The sequence below is a fragment of the Fistularia commersonii genome, chromosome 4, assembly GCF_037954325.1.
Source record: "Fistularia commersonii isolate RoL2024-O1a breed Wild chromosome 4, RoL_Fcom_v1.0, whole genome shotgun sequence".
Lineage (NCBI taxonomy): Eukaryota > Metazoa > Chordata > Actinopteri > Syngnathiformes > Fistulariidae > Fistularia > Fistularia commersonii.
Genome location: NC_141287.1, coordinates 4903640 through 4927365, shown reverse-complemented (window position 1 = coordinate 4927365; position 23726 = coordinate 4903640). Strand labels below are relative to the sequence as shown.

At 39.8% G+C, this 23726-nt stretch overlaps 2 protein-coding genes across 4 annotated transcripts; one reads left to right on the top strand and one right to left on the bottom strand.

Moving 5' to 3' along the window:
* Positions 1 to 97: 97 nt before the first annotated feature.
* On the bottom strand, positions 98 to 7160 carry coq10b (coenzyme Q10B). Of its 2 annotated transcripts, none has more exons than XM_086144815.1 (5): positions 7001 to 7160; positions 4770 to 4925; positions 3922 to 4114; positions 2175 to 2276; positions 98 to 1983 (listed from the first exon to the last, which is right to left on the bottom strand). In XM_086144815.1, the coding sequence occupies exons 1-5, from the start codon at positions 7099 to 7101 to the stop codon at positions 1816 to 1818; spliced, it is 720 nt and encodes a 239-aa protein (XP_086000941.1). In that variant the 5' UTR covers positions 7102 to 7160; the 3' UTR covers positions 98 to 1815. The 2 variants fall into 2 exon arrangements, with proteins under 2 accessions (XP_086000941.1, XP_086000942.1); XM_086144816.1 differs by having other exon boundaries at positions 7006 to 7135.
* A 1452-nt stretch (positions 7161 to 8612) lies between these two features.
* sf3b1 (splicing factor 3b, subunit 1) lies at positions 8613 to 21897 on the top strand. 2 transcript variants are annotated; one of them, XM_086144808.1, is made up of 24 exons: positions 8613 to 8665; positions 9167 to 9339; positions 9566 to 9667; positions 9796 to 9910; positions 12117 to 12196; positions 12280 to 12465; positions 12599 to 13061; positions 13209 to 13330; positions 13435 to 13632; positions 13769 to 13870; positions 15004 to 15183; positions 15259 to 15345; positions 15601 to 15871; positions 16102 to 16247; positions 16768 to 16914; positions 17172 to 17297; positions 17670 to 17891; positions 18081 to 18263; positions 18340 to 18451; positions 18632 to 18752; positions 18841 to 18972; positions 19094 to 19366; positions 20594 to 20810; positions 21390 to 21897. In XM_086144808.1, exons 1-24 carry the CDS (start codon positions 8638 to 8640, stop codon positions 21546 to 21548), a joined length of 3945 nt encoding a protein of 1314 aa, XP_086000934.1. In that variant the 5' UTR covers positions 8613 to 8637; the 3' UTR covers positions 21549 to 21897. The 2 variants fall into 2 exon arrangements, with proteins under 2 accessions (XP_086000934.1, XP_086000935.1); XM_086144809.1 differs by lacking the exons at positions 8613 to 8665; positions 9167 to 9339; positions 9566 to 9667; positions 9796 to 9910 and adding an exon at positions 11636 to 11775.
* Positions 21898 to 23726: the final 1829 nt, after the last annotated feature.

Below are 23726 nucleotides of genomic sequence, written 5' to 3'. Positions count from 1 at the left end.
GGCTTCATACCAGTTCTATTCTTACTGCTCACATGATGACCCTATTTCTGTTCAGGAGCCACTTGGCCACAGTATTGACACATATACACACACAATACACACTTGTAGAAAAAATAGTTTATAATCATGCATTCATACATTATGCATTTTCACAAAACTTCACATTCCATGACAAATACATTAACTTCAACTTACATTTCTTTTCAAGCAAGGTTAACATGTGATATTTACATTTGTCCTTAAACTACAAAATAAATATGTTAGATTTTTAAAATATTGATAAATATGCTGCCAGTAGGCCAAAGGCACTGTGCAAGAGTTGTTTTGAAAAAAAAGATGCTTCAAATGCTCATTGAAACAGTACACTGTCATACAGGACAGGTCAAGGTGTGTAACCTGAACATCGCCCAGCAAGCTGGGCTCTCACATTGACAGCAGATTCACCACTTCACATAGCGACTTGAGAAAGAACCCAAATAATCCTAATTTATTGCACACTGGAGAAAACAGATGGATAATTGAGAAACTATTAGTTCAGGATCAGACCCACAGAGCAAATACTAACACCCATAAATGGGCAGTCCCTCAGAAAAATGAAGCAAAATGAAAAGGTGCAACAACCTCAACAGCACATTTAGGACATTTAGTAACAGATTTTTTTCTTTTCTTACACATCCTCTCAATACATTTGAATAATAATTTAGACCATCTTTACAGTGGAAGTTTCTTTGTGGTAGAAGAGAGTGGAAGTAAATATTGTTGGCCAAATTCACATTTGTTAAATTTCTGCCCTATTTTGATGATGCATTTTAACCTGCAAACTAAGAGCTGCAGTGATCGGTGTTGGTAAAACTAAATGCCTGGGATCAGGCTCAGGGCACATCAGAGCAGTGTGGCTTCACAGCACATCCGAGCAAGACTCACTACTCATCTCACAGCCTTTCCCTTCCTCAGACAAACACAGTGACTTGGACATCACTTGCAGGAAGCCTCAGTGGAAAGTGCTTCTGGGTCAAGCTTTCATAGACTTTTTTTTGCTCCTCTGTGTTCTACAGATCCATGTATAAGATTTAACTGACAAAAGGGTTTTCCAGATTAAATCTGCACATGAATCTGTCACATTGCCTACGACACTTTCAGAATCTTAGTCTTTCAACTTTGGATTTCCCACGAAAACTAAAACTTGTTGTATACCAACAATGTTATTTGAGAGAAAAAAAATTATACGTGAAGTAGACAAAATCACTCTTGCAAAGTGGGGATCCTGCCAGTACTGTTTTCGATGGAACTACTGCCAAACGGTTTCAGCTAAGAGGTTAAACTAAAACACATCATGGAGGGTAGGGGTTAAAGCTTTTTGTGACTTAACAATACATCAATGTTTTCTCATTGCATCTGGTCTTTAATTGAAAAGGGATGTTGTTCCCCACAAACAGCAACATTTCTTAACCTGCTTCCAGAGGATGTACTGCCCAGTATTGAGAAGCCACCTTTAATGAGATAAAGATGTCTTTGGGTCCACGGTTTAGTTTGAATGATCCACGTTCAAATGCCTGTGAACCCAGGTTCACATTCCAAGTGAGACACAGATCATTAAAAATGACAATACAAAAAATAAACCAGTCTGCGTTGGTTATTTAGCACCAAGGCCATAATTTGCCTTGAGATTGACTTCAGTGGCAAAGCGTGAGAAAGTATGCTGTTTTCAGAATCAATTATCTTGGTCATGGCTGTGAGAAAGACTGGTGTTTTCACTGAAAAAACACATTGTCTCTTCATTTCTTAAACTTCTTAATGTTGTGCACAGGTGGGGCGCTACGTGTGGTGAATCTCATGGAACATGAGCTCACGAGGGATGGCTGTCTCAGCACCATAGACCTTGCAGGCGCGCCGTTCAAATGCAGAGACCATCTGCTTCACCACCTCGTCAAAGAAGACGTGAGCTAGCTGAGAGTGGAGGAGGGAGCGGAACTCAAAGGAGATCTGAGGAGGAAATGGAGGGAGAATAGGGGATACATTTTAAACATTTTACATGTGCGTATTTACAATTTCAAAAGTGATATTAAAACTGAACTTTTTACTTACTGCACACAGGAACTATACTGATTTTTTATCTCTCTTTTTATTGTTTCAGATGCATCTTATTGTGCATTTGACATCATTCTACTACTTACAGAAAAATCCACGGTACAGGTACGAGGGTATCCAGTGAGGCCAGGGCTAAAGCGCCAAACTGTCTCCAGGTGATTGAACAGCTTTCCATCTGTGCAGGATGCCTGCATATGCAAATGAATAAGTTTGCGTCATTTGTTTTGCCATCCAACACTTGTAACTTGTTGTATATTCAAAATAATCTGTTTATCCATCCTCAATTATGCTACTGTGCTCGTAGCATAATTGCATTGATTTTTTTTTTTCAATCTCATAACCTTATTGTGTTTGGAAATGAGTGATATTTGCTTACGTTCTAAATCTAAAGTCAATATATATCTTCAACTTTTAGTTATAAAATATTGCCCAATCAATGACTCTTTGCTAAAAATGCCATCCTATTGGAGGTCTGTCTTAGTGAATTCAAATGCAATACAATAAATCTCAATTCATTCAAATAGCAGGTTTGGATTAAATCTGTGTTTGTTCATTAAGTCAGAAAAAAAAAACCACACGCATATCTGCTGCCCATTGTAGCTCAGACAAGGACTACGACAAACAAACCGCCAACCTCAAAATATGACTCCTTAATAGGGGCTATAAGAGTAATTGGATTGACAACACGCTTTACTGCAAAGTCTCAGGATGACAGCCTTTCCACCACCAGAGACAAGGACCCCAAGAGGGGAACCGTATGTGCCATTCGATACTCACCAGTATCAAAACCCATTGAAAGAATTATTTAAAAAAACTGGCACATCATCAACTCAGACCCTTTGCTGAAGGACTGCTTTTCAGATCCACCCAGGATAGTCTTATAAAAAAAACCTAATCTGTGGAACTTACTGGTAAGGGCTGATCTCCCCCCCAATACCAAACCCTCATTTCATACCCATGGGAACTATCCCTACAGATGTTGCCACCAATGCCACTTTTCACACAAAACAACATCTTCTACCCTCTGCACATAGGCAAGAAATACAATATTAGAGGTGTGACCCCATGTGCCACTAAGCATGTAATTTATATGCTCAAATGCCCTGTAGGCTACCGTATATAGCAAGAACAAATTGACAACTGAGAACCTGTATCCCTGAACACCGGAGCACCATAAGAAATCAGGTGACCTCCAGCCCAGTAGCTGTACATTTCAGGGAAGCAAAACATAGCAAAACGTCTCGACCTTGAAATACCTAGGGATAGACGCTGTAACGTGGCCATGCAGAGGGAGCGATCTAAACTCCATTCTTCTAAAACGGGAGTTATTCTGGATCTGCATGCTTGGCACAATACCCCCACAAGGATTGAATGAGGGCTTTAATATAAATCCTATTTTACCAGTGCTGTTAATAAAACCATGATCATGCAAAAAACAAAAATGTAAATATCCCTCCTCATGTACCAAAGTAATGTCTGTACTCCAGCAGTAGCATTAAAATGTTATTTATTTAACACATTCACATCTGTTCTAATATCATAATAAAGAGAATGGATAATGTTGGAAACAAGTTAGAATCTCAGTGATGATTGCATATTATAGGATATTGTACTGTAAATGTGTATAGAACAGTCTAGAGTTACAGAAATGACAGTTGATGATGAATGATTTAATGATGTATTACTTAATGGTTTATCGATAACGGGCTGACATTCTATATTTGGTGATAATTTAACATTATTCACAAAACTGACTGCAATTGTAGCCATTGTTAGTGAACTTTGCTGTTAAAATTGCTTTCAAGAAACATGGCTTTGCTGCCAGAGCTATACCTTGACCAGGTGGGGGCGCACTGTGGTAACTAGAGAGGTGTAGTTCTCCACCACAGGTGGAAATCCCACAGTCAGTTTGGCTTTGCAAAATCCAGCTCGCTTGAACACCACGTCAGACTTCTTACACCAGGGGACAAAGAGGCGATAATTTTCCACACTGGCCACCACGTCATAGATCTCCTGCATGGAATACCTGAGGAGGTGAGGGTAGAGCGGAAGTGACAATGGGCACTCAGTGAACCAATGCATCGATGTAGGGCAGCTTGTCAAGACGGGATGAGGGTCATCAGTGTTGGTGACATGATACTAAACACGTCTGGCGCTGTAAATCACAAGTGACCCAGTCATGTCTGAAGTACATCGGGGGGTGTGGTGGGGGGAGACAGAAGCAGCAGGGGCAAAATCTGATGCTAGACAGGAGGTAGAGCAATAAATTGAACCAAGAGTTAGCTAATGGGAGGGCAGATGGACACATTCCTTGCCACTACAGTTAAATGTCAATGAGCTGGGGGAAACTTGCTTCTGCTTAATCTATATATAGCAGCAGATCTAGTAATTATGGCATCTGTCGAACACGAGGACATTTAATGTGTCACAAAGGGACACATCAACAATTCACTTTAGGATATGGCTCTATTAATAAAATTATAATCTGGGGAGCTTCTTAGTGAAAAAAATGCATATTCAGACAGTACTTTTGTGACATATCTGTTACTGTATTTCGAAGCTGTTATAACCACACACATAGTAAGTTGCATGTAATGCCACAGGAGGATTTGAAAAAAATGTTTACATAATAAATGCAAAAACACCAAACAAACACATATTATAAGGGAATGCAAACACACCCAATGATGCGTCGCTCAGAATATTCTTTTCTCTTGGAGAAGGAATCAGCAAGGTTGAAGAAGCTACGGGCAGGCAATGCAATGCTGCGCCTCGGCATGGTGGTACTCAGCAGGGGAGGCACTCGTGTCATTAGGATTCCACAAGATGGCAGGTATCTGATCAGAACAGTAGCACCAGCAGGGTAAGAAAACCAAAGTCAGACATTAATCATTATTATAAAACTCATCTTAACCCTTCAATTTTAGGTATATGTTCCCTTGCCCTAGCTGTATTTCCAGCCTTACTCTGAGAATATACCCTGTAAACCTCTCTAATACGTTGACTGTCCTTGCTTAACTTTGTTGATCCAGAGTTATGGCATTACCTAAAAATGACATCTATTATCTGATATCAGATGCCAGAATATGAGGAACTCAGAATGCTACAGGACTATTTTCAAAAATTAGCATCATTTGACTGATACTTCTCTGCAATGCTTGGTCACAGATATGTGTGTGATTACAGTTAAAGCCCAGTGTGAGATTGTCCAATCTATGAAATGAACTGTTGAAGGGTATAAAATCGCCATGTCATCTGGTTATTTCAAACTTTCAGATGCTGTCGCTATTGCCGGGGGCTGCCTGTGGGGTTTGATAGGCAGGCTGCAGGGGGCCCTGATGTCACCTCCCCCCACCTCCTGTAAAGACTTTTCTGCAAAGCCTTGGATTGGATGGCTCAGAGGTACAACACAGCTTAAATGGCATATTTTGATTTAACCATCTATACTGACAGCACCTAATATAACCCGTGGCATCAGCCAAAAGCCATGAAACCTATTTTTTGTTTGCAAAATTTTCTAGTTCAATTCCTAGCCTGCTGGTCACCTCACAGAGCTTATTTCCAACTTATTTCCAACTGCCTGAAATGTTGATGCATGGCAAAATGTCTTACAGCAAAGCGGAAACCTATGGGGGGTATAGTTTCATTGATTTGTTGTTGAAAGGATTATTAAACTGCCAATATCCACAGCATGTGTTATTCTAACAACTAACCTGTCTTCTTGAGAAACTCTCAAACAATTTACCACCTCTCCAAACATTGTGCCAGGATCTATCTTTAAATCCAATGGCCTTATCTTACATAACACTTGTTAGCTGGGGATTAAAACTAATATTCTCAACCAAGCTTCTACGTAAAAAGTTGTAAATCTCAGGTAAAGATAGTTTGTTTGACATTTCTTAACAAAGCAGGTGCGGCTCTACTGTAATAAGTGAACATAAAGCTAACTTTTATGCTGCCCGACTCCTGGAATTGTGATGTTAAAGATCAGCAAAATACTGAACATTTTTCTTGATGAGTTTTATTTTTCAAGTTTACATCGACCTTTAGAGTGGAAAATATTGTACACTTTACAATATTTAGCTACCAAATTCAGAACTGAGCAGTCTTGAATATCCCATAACAAATATCTGCATTGAAGATATATTAAAAGGAAAGGATTTCTTAGAATCACAATATAAGATTAGAATTGGTTTTAAGTATTGCTTTCACATATGCTGCACAAAGAGCTGACCTTTAAAATTAGGCTACCGATTGGCAAAAGCAACCCGTTAAACAAATGCATCAACATATTAGGCTGGAGAGATACTTCCAAACAGTGAGTCAGTTTAAAAGTTAAGCAGTTCAGAAACTAAAATTCCAGAGATTATGTCATGTTTTGTGATGACCTCAATCAATGCTCTGCTACAGATCACAAAGGAAATATATCTAAAAGGGGCATCCCAGGTCAAAAGTCCCATATGCACTAATTGTCTAGCTTCCATAAAGCAACAAATCTGCTTTCGTTAAGGAAAGTGTCAATTTTAGATTTTTGTGACTTAAAAGTATTCTTTTGGTCAAACGGTCATTTGCAACCATTGCTTCGTGGTATCGTTGAACTGGAGGACACTGAAAGGTGGCCCGCACATAAATACGGAGTACTATACACAATCTCTAATACGGAGTACTACACACAATCTCTCAGGGTTGTTGTCTGAGACAGGGGATTGGAGGACAGGTCTCTTGGAGATAGCATATGTGTCACTTTTTTTAAATCATGAAAATGTAAAACAAAAATGTGAGCCGTTCAACGTTGAACATTAGTGAGATACATTTTACGTAAGGACTTGTAGTATCTCTTGTAGTAAGTAGTAAGTAAAATTGTAGTAAGTCTTCCCTCTTAATTATTAGCTCCACGACATCACATATTTACCTTACGTTGTGGTTTCTGATGTGAATTTCCCGACTGGCAGCAGACGGTAACTGTTTCATGCACTCAGCAACTTTGCGCAAATTTCGACAACCCCTCGCCATCTTTAACTTCTTCAAACGAATATTATTCCCTCGCTTGTTATGTTTGTCAGACCGATCGTTAGATCCCGCCCCTGTCATAACAGCGCCTCTCTGTTGGTTCGCTGTTGCGCACTTGGTGATCTAATTGGTCAGACCTGATTTTCGTCAAACGAAATCGAACACGCAGGAATGTCACGAGACCCGACGTGAGCTCGAATTGCTCAGAGTACAGTTACACGTTCAAGTTCAATATTTTTTGACAACCTTCATCGCTCTTTTCCACATTTACACGCTCAAAAACTTATTTGAGGAGAACAATATACACTTTGATCAGTCACTGCATAACGGTGACAGACTTGAATGAGAAATTAATGCAACGTTTTATTCTTTTTTTTGATTATTGATGCAAGGTTCTGTAACCATGATGCAATAGTTTAGTGACGTTGTCTTCGGCTTTTTCAACAGATGTATTTGTTTTGGCGACATGGTTTGTAAAAGCTACGTGAGCCTTTCATTGGTTACCGAATGTTTCTAAAGTTTCATTATCTTTAATGTTGTCCATTCTTGTCCTTGATGTTGTTGCTGTTGTTGTTCTCTCTGCTGTCTATTTATATGTGGATGTAATTTTGTTATTTTCTATTTGTCTTCCAATTGTCTCCCTATTTTTATTTATATTCATATTTAATGACACTATAACTGTTACAGTGTTGTGACAAAAGGATTTCCCCTATAGGGATCAATAAAGTTTATCTTATCTTACCCACCGTGTGCATGTTATTTTCCATATCATTTCACTTTTGATTTTAGTTTATTAGTTGATTACTTGTCAGAGAGGTATCACAATGTCAATTCATTTTAGCTGATCTTAACATAACAACTAGTAATACATTTCTAAATAAATTTCAATTTGCACTCTTTCTTTAACTTGCAAATTCTGTTTACATTTTATGCACTGTTTCCATTTGTCTGTATTGTTTACATCTGGATGCAACCCACTGCTTTTTATTTTCTGCCAACTATCTGGCTTCACAAGTGGACAGCAAAATAAGAATTTCATTGTACCTGGAAACTTGTTTGCAGACAATGCATATGACAGTAAACAATTTAATTCTTAAATTTTGAATACATGCAAACGAAGGCATTGCAGTATCGGCTAAATTTAATCATTTGCGAAAAAATGCAAGAATCATTGTCATTCATTTTTACAAGTTAGTACGCGATGCCCTTTTAATGTGAACATTATAATACTAGAACCAATAAGACATTTTCATGCAGTATTATATACATTATTATCATTATGTATTAATATAATAGTATGTAAAAGTCAAGCATCATTGGTAGCGATAACATGGTTATACTTTGAGAGGCTTTCATCTGAGGTCTACGTTTACGTTTTTTTCAAAAACATTATTATTCTCTCACGAAACAATTTACGTGTCGTGCCGCATTATATTACCCCCTTTTTAGACAAATAAACGGCCGTATAAAACCGCCTAACTGAAACGGAAGTGCTAGTTAACTGGCTTCCGGTTTCAGACGAGAGAAACCACCACCAAAATGGCGAAGATCGCCAAAACCCACGAAGGTAAAGTATTTGTAATAAACGCACTATTAGCTTATTTTTCGGAGACCTTCTAGGAACCTCGCGTATTTTTGATTATGTGTAGTAACAGTATCACTTAGGAGCTAAAGTAGATTTACGTAGATACCTTTTTAACACGAGCACCAGCAAGGCCAACATCCGACGCAACGCTGCTAGATTGGATAATGGCGCGGCTTGCTAACTTCTTAGCGCGTCATCTAGCGTGGTGGCAATACGCAGTTCGAATTTCAAGAGCACGTTGAATACGAAAATTGCGCCTATAAGTGAATACATGAGGGCATCTGGTATGCACTAAGTAAAGAGGCAATTTCGTGTCATGTCGTATACAGACCTTTGTTGCTAAGCATTATGCGCTCATCAGAAATGCTAACTCGTGGCTAATGTCGCCACAAAAGACGGCCTCGAACACCATACGTTACACAAGGGTACAATACAACGACCAGATAGTGTTACGTGTCTCATTGTTTACACATTTTTTTCCAGACATCGAAGCCCAGATCCTAGAAATCCAGGGGAAAAAGGCTACCTTGCTGGAAGAGGGAGAACAGGGAGTAGGCCTCGACTCCACGGGCTTCTATGATCAAGAGATCTACGGAGGCAGCGACAGTCGCTTCGCTGGATATGTCACTTCCATTGCTGCCAATGAACAGGAAGATGTAAGTGTTTCTGCACTATACTTATTTTTGTCCAAAGTCACTATTTAGTGTGGATGTATTATGTTAGTGAAATAACTACAAATTCTCTTCTGACGATTCAAAATTGTTTTTAACATTCAACATGTTTTGAAGATAGATACATCTTCGTCTGGTCTTTTTTTTAACTGTTTAAGTTTTGTCATATTGATGTGCTCTGATTTAAATACTTTTGTTTTACTTTTCTCAGGACGATGAAGATGAGACATCAACAAGTTTGTTGGGGCAAAAAAAGCCGGGTTACCATGCACCAGTGGCGATACTTAACGCTATTCCTCAGTCAGATGAACAAGTAGGTGTCAATTGCAGCATTATAGTTTTACTATGAAAAGCATGAAGCAAAGATTTTCTAATCAAACACAAAGTTAAGAGTTCTGACATTTAATGATTTAATGGTTCTCAATCAATTTCGTTATGCAGTACGACCCGTTTGCAGAGCATCGTCCACAGAAGATTGCAGATCGGGAAGATGAATACAAAGCCAGGCGAATGCAGATGATCATCTCACCAGAGCGTCTCGACCCCTTTGCAGATGGTAAATTTTGCCAGTGTTTTTCTTCTTTTTCATGTGCTACCTATTATCTCCCCATCATTCCTGGTTTACCTACAAATGTCACACGACTGCCAATGCTGCTACACTATGTTCTGCTGTTAAACCCTTCGATCACAATGCATTAAATTGCTTCCCAGACTTATGCCTTTCCTGTGGTAAATCCTTTGTCATGCACGTTTGCTGTTCTTTTTTTTTGTTTGTTTTATTTTCTTTGGCTCGGGTGTTTTTTGTGAAAAACGATCTCTAGTTGCATCTGTTATTTTTGCAACCTGCATCATTTTGGGTACATAATTCATCTGTATCTTATTTAGGGGAAATTGTCTCAATATTTTGTCCTGGTGATGCAATTAAATGCACTTGCGTTCCTTACAGGAGGATTACCATTCTTTTCAGTGGGAGAGGTGGTTGGGTGTTAAGTATTCAGAGGTTATTCACCTAACATACATGGGAGGCAGATGGGTTGTGTGTCGAAGGGTTAACAGTCCAAAGAGTAATCAATCAAGTGCTGTATCATCTAAAATCCTAACTGTAGGAAATAAGTTTTAGACTTGGCTATGATGTAATTCACCTAGCAAGGCACAGAGCTCACAACACGCAACCACTTCATGCTTTCGATTGAACCGGAAGAAGGCAGGCTAGTATCCGCTTAGTGATACTACATAGTAAATGTTGTGTAAGGGTGATGTAATTGTTTTTAATCTATCTTTCCAAACTGAGGGGTTGCAATTTTGCTTTGTTTTTTTGGGAAAACATGTGTTTGCTTGTCCTCCTGGATATCTGACAGTTTCTGGACCTTATAAGTAACTGGTTGGCAAAAAATCTAAAATGGTGTTTATGGAAGTTATTGTGAATTGGCAGTTCAATTTTTTTGTTTTTGTTTTTCACAATACTCCACAAAGTTCATTCGAAATGCAAGTGTAATTGGAAATCAATGTTTTTTGTGTCAAACCAGCTTTTTTGTTTCTTATACCCCCCACACTGCGAACTTTAAAATAGCCTGATTACAATAGGTTTTATTTCGTTGAGGCTTATTTAAAGCCTGCATGTAGAGAGAGGTCTTTTGTACAAATTTGTTGTGTAAATATATTTTTATTTTACAACTCTCTCTGTAAAATAGAAATATGTTCTCAAGAAAATTGTTTATAATACCACAGGCCCATACTAACTGTCCTTAATTTCTCTCCTACAGCAGTACTGCTTTGCCAGTCCTGTACTGCACTCTGTTAAGGGTGCAGCAACTCATCCTGTGTAGGTTATGGGAACACATAGAGCTGTTTGCTTGTCAGTTGGTCAGGGTCCACTTGCTTGTTTGACTGGGGCCCCTAAGGGGAATCCGACTCAGCCCAGCTAGAAAAATAACTGCTCAAGCTGTTGCTTGCATATCTTTAGCTTAATTGACTTTCGTATGGAAAACCGAAGTCAAGACCTAAATTCATGATTAAACATCAGTGATTTGAGTCAGAATTGATGCCAGCTCATCTTATTTCTGACAGTTTGGCCTAATTATGTTTCTTCTTTTTATTTTTTTATTTTAACAAAAGTACCACGTCTGGGGAAAAAAACAACCCTTACTCCAATTATCCTCAAAATCTTGACTTCATTTTGTTCAGCATAATAAATAATTTTGTGTCAGGTTTAATCAATATTCCTACTTTTGTGGTAATACCTCAAGAAAATCCTTTTATTTTCTTTTTTTTGTGCCATAAATCAATGCAAAACAGGTGGTATGCTGTTGTGTGTGAGTTCAAACCCTTTTCCAAAGTGTTACTAATGGTAAAGAGAAATTTTCTAGGCTTCTTTTCTGCCGGTTGAAGTCTGACTGCAGAAGGACCCTTGGCAATGAAAGTGTACGTATTCTGAAGAGCACAGCCCAGGACCCCTGCATCATGATGACTATAACATCTTTATCCACTTAAAGACAGCACCACAACCTCAGCTCTTCTATGTATCTGCTTGTTTTTCTTTAAGATGCTATGACTATGTAAAAGAGACAGCTGTATATATCCTTGTAATTCAAGTAGGACATTGTTTGTGATTCAGTCGTTTGTAAGAAAAAAGGAACTTAATTTAATTCTGTTCGTAAAGAATCAGGATTAGCTGGCTGTGTTTGTGCTTGGTGTAAAAACATGGGTCCTTAAAATATTTACTAATGTATGTCCTTTGTCCTTGTTGGTGCTCTTTCGCACAGGGGGCAAAACGCCAGACCCCAAGCTGCAAGTCAGATCATATGTGGACGTCATGTTAGAGCAAAACTTGTCCAAAGAGGAGGTAAAAAGGGCAGACATTCAAATAGAGATTTTATTTATATAACAGTTTTGCAATATTTTTGACACATCCCTTTCTCAATGTAGCGAGAGATTCGTCAGCAACTGGCAGAGAAGGCCAAGTCAGGGGACCTGAAAGCTGTCAACGGGTCTGCTGCCAACCAATCAGTCACAAAGCGTAAACGCCGTTGGGACCAAACTGCTGAACAAACCCCTTCCAATGCTACTCCTAAAAAGATGTCTAGCTGGGACCAGGCTGATGCCTCTGCTGAGGTAAGGGATAGATTCAAATGCCTCCACATGTTCAGTGTAATGTAGGTTACTCATCTACCATATAAAAGGGTGACATTTCTAAAGTTGTAGATTTCCTGAATGCAACATGCTATCTGTTCTCTGGACTTTGTAGACTCCAGGACACACTCCTGCACACACACCTTCAAACAGCAGATGGGATGAAACACCAGGCCGGCCTAAAGGCAGTGAGACTCCGGGTGCAACTCCTAGCACCCGCATGTGGGATCCAACTCCCAGCCACACACCAGCCGGTGCTGCAACACCTGGCAGGGACACACCTGGCCATGCCACACCAGGACATGGTGGAGCCACAGGAAGTGTCCGCAAGAACCGTTGGGATGAAACGCCAAAGACTGAAAGAGAGACTCCTGGGCATGGAAGTGGTTGGGCTGAGACCCCACGCACAGACAGAGGGGATGAGTCAGTGGGTGAGACTCCCACCCCAGGGGCCAGTAAGAGAAAGTCTCGTTGGGATGAAACTCCTGCTAGTCAGATGGGATCATCAACACCACTGCTTACTCCAGGAAAGACTCCAATAGGGACCCCTGCTATGAACATGGCCACCCCCACACCAGGTAAACAAGTCTTTGAATTTTTTTGCATTGCTCATTAATAGATTAATGTTCATTTTGTATTTATTTAACAAAGGAAATTACAATATTTTTTATAAATTCTCAAACACTGTAATGATTTAAGCGCATTGTGGGCTTCTGTTTCTCCAGGTCACCTGATGAGCATGACACCTGAGCAGCTACAGGCTTGGAGGTGGGAGAGAGAAATTGATGAGAGGAACAGACCTCTCACAGATGAGGAGCTTGATGCCATGTTTCCAGAAGGATATAAGGTTTTTTTTGTTTTTTTTTCTTCTACCCTATTCATTTTGTTGCATCAATCCGCTTGTAAATCGAGCATAAAGGATTACTGATACTTATCCCCTCTTTTACCAAGGTCTTACCTCCACCGGCTGGGTATGTGCCTATTCGTACTCCAGCCCGAAAGCTTTCAGCCACACCTACACCAATTGGGGGAATGACAGGGTTCCACATGCAGGCAGAGGACCGTACTACCAAACAAATGAATGACCAGCCATCAGGAAACCTCCCCTTCCTTAAACCTGATGACATCCAATATTTTGACAAGTTATTGGTAACTATCATACTTACTTATTGAAATTCCCCCGATGTGGGACGATTCTATCCTATAGTTGTTCAAACATGGATACGCTCAGAAAAGCAAATTGCCTGATCTACCCTGGCTGAATTAACGTGTATTCTTTTGTAAGGTTGAGGTCGATGAATCTACTTTGAGTCCTGAAGAACAGAAAGAAAGGAAGATCATGAAGTTGTTGCTAAAGATTAAAAATGGAACACCACCTATGAGAAAGGTAAGTCAATGCTCATATATATAGATATGACATTCCTTTCAAAAAATCCCTTACGAAGAAATACTTGCCATAGTTCCTGTTTTGTGCATGCTTTATGCTTCTTTTACCTTCCATATCATAATCTCCAAAAAGGGTTTAAAAAAAAAAGATATTAAGAGTCAAGCACAAAAATTATAATCTCCAGTGTCCAAAACAACCACCGTGTGTTTGTAGTCATGGTGTGATTATTTTCCTTTTGCAGAATTTTATTGATTTAGATTTTGAGAAAAGGTTTTCACTACACAAGAGTAGAGAATGTCCTGCTTACAGCTGCAGTCATATACCTTATTTTCCGGACTATAAGTCGCAGTTTTTTTCATAGTTTGGCGGGGGGTGCAACTTATACTTTGGAGCGACTTATGTGTGAAATAATTGAGCTCTCTTGCTCTGATGTTTGTGTGTCCTTAATATAACAGTGAATGTCACACACACGCCAACCAATCAAAATTCAGCGGGGACAGGTCATGGCAGAAGTGCGTTGTGAGAAAAGACGCTACCAACAACTTCTGTACCTATGACAATGGATCATTTCAACATTTGCACTAACTTATAAAAACAACTGGGAAGGGCTGAACAAAAATGATGAGGAAGGTAGATGAGGAAGCGGCGCACTGTCTACCTTCGGAGTTGGCGTAGTTGTTCAGAAGTGACACCGAAGAAGAAGATTTTGTTGGATTTATTAAGAGTGACACCAATTGTTTGGTTGTAGCATGTGCTATATGCTATCATTATTTAAATGACTTAACATAATATGTTACGTTACCATAGCCTACCAGGCACGTTCTCAGTTCGTTGTTCATGTGTCATATAGGCTATACTTGTTCAGCGTGTTGTTCTCTGTTCTATTTTCATTTTAAATTGCCTTTCAAGATGAAATGTCTATTCTTGGTGTTGGATTTTCTTAAGTTAATTCCCCCCCCCAAAAATGCGACTTGTACTCCAGTGCGACTTATATATGTTTTTTTCGTTCTTTATTATGCATTTTTGGCTGGTGCGACTTGTACTCCGGAGCGACATATAGTCCAGAAAATACGGTACCCACAACTCTGAGACACAGTGTATTTAACTGTCTGATCCACTTTCTCATGTCCCAGGCGGCGTTGCGTCAGATCACAGACAAAGCGCGTGAGTTTGGTGCAGGACCCTTGTTCAACCAAATCTTGCCCTTGCTTATGTCTCCCACTCTGGAGGACCAAGAGCGTCACCTCCTGGTCAAAGTCATTGACCGTATTCTCTACAAACTTGATGACTTGGTCCGACCATATGTGCACAAGGTACACTCCTTTACAAGTTATTCATTTTCATGATAGTTTCTGAGAAACTAACTGCCTGTCCCCCTTTGTGACCAGATTTTGGTGGTTATTGAGCCTCTGCTGATCGATGAGGACTACTATGCCAGGGTGGAGGGCAGAGAGATTATTTCCAACTTGGCAAAGGTACTGTGGGATATACTCAGTTTAACTTACATTAGTTGCTGCGAATTGTTCTCATCTGTTTGACCTCTCCGTGGTTAATTCAGAGCTAGTAATTCGCTAAATGAAAACCAGCATGAGAACTGGCAGGCCTGACGTTTATGCCAGGTTTGCTCTCACTCTGCAACCGTTGGTAACAATCCACATAATTTCCCAATGATGTGACAGGGTCAGAAGTAATTAATCACAATTACAATTTCTGTTCTTCTCCTCCCTCAGGCTGCTGGCTTGGCCACAATGATTTCCACCATGCGACCGGATATTGACAACATGGACGAGTATGTCAGAAACACCACAGCCAGAGCCTTTGCTGTTGTGGCTTCTGCCCTCGGAATCCCGTCTCTATTGCCCTTCCTCAAAGCTGTGTGTAAGAGCAAGAAGTCATGGCAAGCAAGGCACACAGGCATCAAAATCGTCCAGCAAATTGCTATCCTTATGGGCTGCGCCATTCTGCCCCACCTCCGCAGCTTGGTTGAAATTATTGAACACGGTCAGTGTTTTGATAGTCTTTTAGGCTTGATCGTACTACCACTTTCAAGGAGCAACAAAATATTGACTCATTCAGTAATCAAACATAATTAAACAATTTTTATTATCTAAAATTAGTTGTAGCTATAAATTTGTTGAATTGATTATCATTAAATGATGTTTAAAAATAATGAATGGGATGATGGGGACATATTTCTGACTTTGTATTGTTTTGTCTGATTGCTGCAACAGGTCTTGTGGATGAGCAGCAGAAGGTCAGGACCATCAGTGCCCTGGCTATTGCTGCTCTGGCTGAAGCTGCCACCCCTTATGGTATTGAATCCTTTGACTCGGTCCTCAAGCCACTCTGGAAGGGTATTAGACAGCACAGAGGAAAGGTAAACAAACGTTTTAATGCAAAAATAGTTACTTTCCATTATGTTATGGTAGTGGGACAGGCATTTACTGAATTTACAACAATTACGGTTTAACTGCTTTTGCACAAAAGCCACAGAGTAAAAATTGTAAAGTTATTTTATTCTTATCTACCAACTGAGAAGCTTGAAATATATAATTGATCAAATCAGTAGGAATCCTTGAGTGATCTACACAGCAACCATCATTCATATATTTTGAACAATTGTAAGAGATAATTGTAAGCCTTTTGTGTGTGTGTTTATTTTTTTTTTAACCGAAGAGTTAACAGCAAGATCAACATCCAGAACTAAGTCTGCATATGGCTACAGTGTGAATATTTTATTGCTATAGCATTTTCGTTTTGGAGCTTTTGCTCCCAGGAGAGGTCACATTTAATGACCCTGAAGACTCATCTGGGTGCATCAGACAAGACTCATCACTTAACTGAACAGATAAACACTGATTAGCTTAATTTTAATGTTTGTGTTCTCCTTACACCAGGGTTTGGCTGCCTTCCTCAAAGCTATTGGCTATCTGATCCCTCTGATGGATGCGGAGTATGCAAATTACTACACAAGGGAGGTGATGCTGATCCTCATCAGAGAGTTCCAGTCCCCTGATGAAGAAATGAAAAAGATTGTTCTCAAGGTGAGGATGACTCACTGTTCCCTCAATGCTACCAGATTCTTAGTCAAACCCAAGAAATTATTTCTAACTGGAAGGCTAAGGCTTGTTTACATAATATTGAAACTTTTTGCATCCCATTGTATTAGAGCAAGTAGTTTATAAGACAATCTTTAGAGTAGTTCTAACCTTCTACAAATGGATTAGTCTTTACACCCTTAACCATGTTGTAACTCTTGGGCACTTCTCATGACTTTTCCATTACCCATCTTGTCTCTTAGGTGGTGAAGCAGTGCTGTGGAACAGATGGTGTGGAAGCAAACTATATTAAGACAGAGATCTTGCCCCCCTTCTTCAAGCACTTTTGGCAGCATAGAATGGCTCTGGACAGACGCAACTATAGACAGGTGAGTAAACCCATAAACATTTAACAAGAAGAATAAATTCTTTTGACAAATATAAGGGGAAACATAATTTGTCTCACCAAAAAGACATATTTTATATAGTGCCAGTGAAATGCAGCATTGTATTTTACTAAGGCCTTGAAAAAAAATTGCAGAATAGAACATTTTTATAGTTAGATTTCAGAAAATTTGATAGGTGTGTATGTCTGTCTGCTCTGATTGATGATTCATGAACTGAACTTCACATCAAAAGATGTGAGTGTGTATTTACGAATTCATGATGAAAATTCCTTGTCTGATACTGTGTTGTCAAAAAACATGGACAAGACAAAGCTGAAACATGCTGCCAATAACTATTAAACTGTCTTCATGCAGTTGGTGGACACCACAGTGGAATTGGCCAATAAGGTGGGAGCAGCAGAAATAATTTCTCGCATTGTGGATGACCTAAAAGATGAAGCAGAGCAGTACAGAAAGATGGTGATGGAGACCATTGAAAAAATCATGGGCAACCTGGGAGCAGCGGATATTGACCACAAACTTGAGGAACAATTGATTGACGGTATCCTGTATGCCTTCCAAGAACAGACAACAGAGGTAAGAAGAAGGTGGAGCCATATACATGTAGCTCAAGTGCAAGTAAACAAGTAAAAATCTCATCTTTAACTTTTTCACTATTAGGACGGTTTTCAGAAATCGCACACCTTACCGCCATGAAGTCCTCATAAAAGTGGGACAGAAATACCCTTAAGAAATCCTGCTGACGAATTGTCTTTCTTCCTTCAGGACTCAGTCATGCTGAATGGGTTTGGCACTGTGGTGAATGCCCTCGGGAAGCGTGTGAAACCATACCTGCCTCAGATCTGTGGTACAGTGCTATGGCGACTGAACAACAAGTCGGCCAAAGTGCGTCAACAGGCAGCTGACCTTATCTCCCGTACAGCTGTGGTGATGAAGACCTGCCAAGAGGTACATTGTTAATTGTGTCAATTGAATTATGTATTTCACAGTAGATGCTGACAATTGGCTGTTGTCTTTGATTCAGGAAAAGCTAATGGGGCACTTGGGGGTGGTGCTGTATGAGTACCTTGGAGAAGAGTACCCCGAGGTGCTGGGAAGCATCTTGGGAGCATTGAAGGCAATTGTCAATGTTATTGGTATGTGATGTTACATTATTGAAAGTCTTTGCATGCTTTTCTTATCACGTCACATCATTTTTATCTCCAACTTTCTGAATATGACATCAGTCTGTTGCCCTGGACAGTGTGGCTTACTGACATTACAGGATTGAACAAAGCAAATCAATTCCCCTTCTAAATAACATCTTTCTTCCATAGGTATGCACAAAATGACTCCACCAATCAAAGACCTGCTTCCTCGGTTAACTCCCATTTTGAAGAACAGGCATGAGAAGGTGCAGGAAAATTGTATTGACTTGGTTGGCAGGATTGCTGACAGGTAACTAACTAAAACCGTTATATAATGGATTTGATGGTTCTTTTTATACATTGAGAGCCCTTGGACCTAATCTTTGTGTGTGTTGTAGGGGTGCTGAATATGTGTCTGCCAGAGAATGGATGCGAATTTGCTTCGAGCTTCTGGAGCTGCTTAAGGCCCACAAAAAGGCCATCCGCCGAGCTACTGTCAACACTTTTGGTTACATTGCCAAGGCCATCGGGTGAGTAATGATGGAATCACATGTAGCTTTCTTTCTGCAACCACATCCTCATTGATGACCCCTGTAAATGTAATGAATCAATTTCTCCTCTGAACCTAAACTAAAATTCCTTTCTCCCTAGTCCCCACGATGTCTTAGCCACTCTGCTCAATAACCTGAAGGTCCAGGAGCGTCAGAACCGTGTCTGTACAACTGTGGCTATTGCTATAGTTGCTGAGACTTGTTCACCATTCACTGTCCTCCCTGCTTTAATGAATGAATACCGCGTGCCTGAACTCAATGTGCAGAACGGCGTGCTCAAGTCCCTGTCCTTCCTGTTTGAGTACATTGGAGAAATGGGCAAAGATTACATTTATGCAGTCACTCCTCTTCTTGAAGATGCACTAATGGACAGGTTAGTAGAGATCCTACCCAGATTATTTCAGTATATCTAAAGATGAAAAAATACATTACATTTTTTTCCACAAAGGCACAAAAAAATTGGAAATATTTCAGCAGTATTTAGCAGTATTTCAGCAGTATTGACTGAAATTTAGTGTATTGTATACTGTATTTTCCGCACTATAAGGCGCACTGGATTATAAGGTGCACTTTCAATAATGGCCTATTTCAAACAAAATTCATATATAAGGTGCATAGAACAGAAGCTACAGTCGTGGCTGGGGTTGCGTTATGCATCCACTAAATGGAACAGCGCGAAAGGGAATGTCAACAAAACAGGCCGAAATGTCAGTCAAACTTTATTAATAGAATACAAACCAACGTTCTGACAACTCAGTTTACTCCGTAATCAACAAAGTGCATTCCGTCCGTACCAGTAGCTCTTACCTGTATTTGCGTCGCCTTCATTGAAAACAATGTATTTCCATTTGTCACAGTTCAAACTGTTTCATAAAACGAAAGCACCAAGAAGGAACGTCTTTAAATTCATTGACGTTCGTACCGCAAGCTTGGGCTGTTGCCTTCATTCAAATAGTGACTGTAGAGATACTTCTACTTGCTGCTCTCTGTTCAACAACCCATTGTTCAAGTTTGTCCTCTAAATCTAGCCATCTTGCTTTTTTCCCTTGGAAACTGTTAGGTCTGCTTTACTGGGCGCAGTTCATCTTGTTTCTTCCTCCACTCCCGCACCATTGATTCATTAATGTTGAATTCTCTCGCTGCTGCTCTATTCCCATTTTGTACTGCTTGCCTGATAGCCTTGAAATTCAGCGCTGCGTCATAAATGTGTCCCTTGATAGGAGCAATTTGGGGGTCTTCATATATCCACACACACACATAAATGGAAATGAAAATGCACGCTTCGTGCAGTCATGTATCCCAGCACGCACCGCGCGCTACTTCTTCTACGGGAGAAAATGGAGTCGGCGGCAGCTTCCTGTAGTTGCGAGACCTCTTGCGACTCAATATTGATCCATATATAAGGCACACAGTCAGTTTTTGAGATTAAAGGCGTTTAGGTGCGCCTTATAGTGTGGAAAATACGGTAATTTAAGTTTCTAAATTGTTGGATCCGTAAGGAATTTCCATTGTCCATTGAACTCACTGTACTGTTAAACTCAAGTTTTATTGAACCCCGCTGTACTTATTCCCTAATCTCAGTTCTTGTGCTGTCCTACAGAGACCTGGTCCACAGACAGACAGCAAGTGCAGTGGTTCAACACATGTCCCTTGGTGTCTACGGTTTTGGCTGTGAAGATTCCCTCAACCACTTGCTCAACTATGTGTGGCCCAACGTGTTTGAGACCTCACCTCATGTTATCCAGGCTGTGATGGGTGCTCTAGAGGGTCTGAGGGTGGCCATTGGGCCCTGCCGCATGCTCCAGTACTGCTTACAGGTACGGCCTGCTTAAACACTGATGCCTTTTTTAAAAATTAATTTTATTTATATTCATTTTCTGTTTGTTATGCTGATTTATGGAAATCAGGTTTTTGCCTTGAATTTTTGAAATGCTGTACATCCCCAATCTCTGATGGAACATGAACACTTTTCAAGGCATGGATTTTTAAATTCAACCCCCAAGATAGACATTCAAGTCTTTGCTTCAGCTCTTTCTTGCTCACAAGCCAAATCAGGCCCTAGATGTTTGCAGAACTTTAGAATGTGATGTATTGCTGTGAATCCTCCATACTGAAACCAAGAAGAATCGTTGGCATGTTAAACTGCATCATGATGAATTACTAATTGAAAACCCCACATCTGTCAGTTTGTCAGTCGTGAGGATTCTCCTCTTTCAGTTACTTATGAAATCCAGTTGAAAACTGTTGGTGTGCTCTCGATAAGAAAATGTTCAGTGAGGTTCCACAAATTGGAATTTATTATGTGAAAATTTGACTAGCTCTGCTTCATCATTGTTCAGATGCGCAAAAATCATAGCTGTCCTAATCATGTTTGCTGTGTTGCTGTTTGACTTCAGGGATTGTTCCATCCTGCCAGGAAAGTGAGAGATGTCTACTGGAAGATTTACAACTCCATCTATATCGGCTCGCAGGATGCTCTAATCGCTCACTACCCACAAGTCTACAATGACGAGAAAAACATGTATGTCCGCTATGAGCTGGACTATGTTCTGTAAATACGCTTCTTCTCCCCCCTCTCTGCTGTCTTATCTATCTTTGTGTAGAAGTGATAGCACATTTAGCCTCTGCGTGAAGCCACCAATTGGCCCTGAACAGAAAATGGTTGTACAATGTTGTGATAAAACAAGGGATATTGTCTATTTTTACCCCCCACCCCTACCCCTATTGTTCTCTGTAAGGAATAGACAAGGTCAGTGGAGCCCTGATTGTGGAATGAAGAGTAAGAGTTAAAATGTTTTAAATATTTGTATTGATAGGCCTCTGCACTGGAAGCTCCCTTTACACACCCTCAACTTGTTTTACTCTTGTTAGACTTTTTATTTAACCAAATAAAATATGTATGAATTCCTTTTTTTTCTCATCCAAGATCAACCTTTTTATTAAAATGTGACAAGTAGCTTTTAAGTCTTAAGACAGAAACGCAATATTCATTCATTCAAACGGAAATTTAAAACGTAATCAAGAAAAAAAAATCCAGTTTTCTGCACAGCTGTCAAATGCAAAAAAAAAGCTTTTTTGTTGTTTTTTTCCCCTTCCTGTATTGAATTTTGGAATAAATACAAAATCAACTCTCAGGTCATTGAAATTAACATTATTTACAATAATGGTTGTATTTCAGACACTTGGAGATCTTTGCCAAAAGTGTAAGTTTCTCAACACTAGTACAAAGGTTTTTACACCAGATGGGAGGAGGCAGATGAAGCAGCCACAGTCAAAGGTGGGATAGCCTCCATTATGCTGCAAAAAGGCTACACAATCATTGGGAGCTGACCTACACACAAATACACGGACGCTTGTCTGACAAAGACTTAAGTATAGCTAATATTAACTATATTATTTAGATAACTCCAAAACAAGTTATATTTGAGCCGCCAGAAACAAATGGTTTTATGTCAAGAACATCCCAGTCTTGGATATTGCAGTATAGAAATGTCACTGGGATGTTCATTGTGCTGTTTCGAGACTAGATGAGCAATGTTTGGCCTTGTATAGCCAGAACTTGTCCCCTCACATCATGTGGATGAGTGCTGTTTGAAGTGATGGAGGCATCTACAAAGCGCTAATGCTACTTTTCATGGCCTTGAATCACTTAAAAGCTCTTAAAACTTAAAGGTTAGTGATGATGCGATGTCCTCTGTTTCCCCATAGGAGGCTGTCGGTAGCCTTAAATTGCTTCTTACCAATCTCCCCGTCCCTCTGGACGTTTGCATCATTCTGAGTGTGAAACTGAGAATTAACAACCAAAATAAAATCGTGTAAATTTGTACACATGCTTGGATGCTCCTACCCCTACAATGGTAACCCCCTCACTCCAGCTTACCACTGCTGCACAGCCAGTCTTTGTGCTTTGACCCAGATTCCCCCAGCAGGCACCATTGGACTCCAGAACTGCTAATCTGGGTGGGAAGGCTGTAAAGGCTCAAAGAACTTATGTACCGTCATGGAAAGGAGGAGAAAGTTTTAGATTATAACCATCTTTTTAAGTGGACAGTCTAGAAAGGATAATATTTTGAAAACTCCAGTCTCGCTCATCTCATAAGAGCCAAGACTTTTGATGTATATTTGATAATTATATGATTAATGTCTGCGATTATTTTTATACATAAGACTGTCAAGAGTCAGATTTCATGGCCAAAGGCTGTGTTGTATTTATGTAGCATTCCAGGATTCTTATCAGCTCAATTTTACAACAAGATTCAATCTTAAGGCTGTGAAAACCTTTTGAGTTTTGTTTTCCCCCAAACTTACCTTCTTTGATTTCACATGTTCAATACGGAAAGTTTTAACTGGTACCTTGTGAAACGTTGAATTCTACTTTGTGAAATGTGTGGTTTTCCATCTGTTTTGGGCTAATTATGGTCAAGGAGCAGCTGAAAACAATATTTTTGTCATTATTGGCAAAATAGTAATGTTTTACTTTTATTTTATTTTTTTTATATCTATGTGCATGCGTGTGTGTGTGTGTGTGTGTGTGCGTGTGCGTGTGCGTGTGCGTGTGTGTGTAGATTCAAGCTCAAAACTTGCAAAATTTCCTCTTGTCTTGTGGATGATTGTGATTTATACTTATGGTGCCACTGACGTCCGGCCTGTCACATACACCAAGATGGTGGATGTGGGGGTTCGAGTGTAATTCAAAGCCTTCACTACTAAAGGCCACCATAGCTGAGATTCCG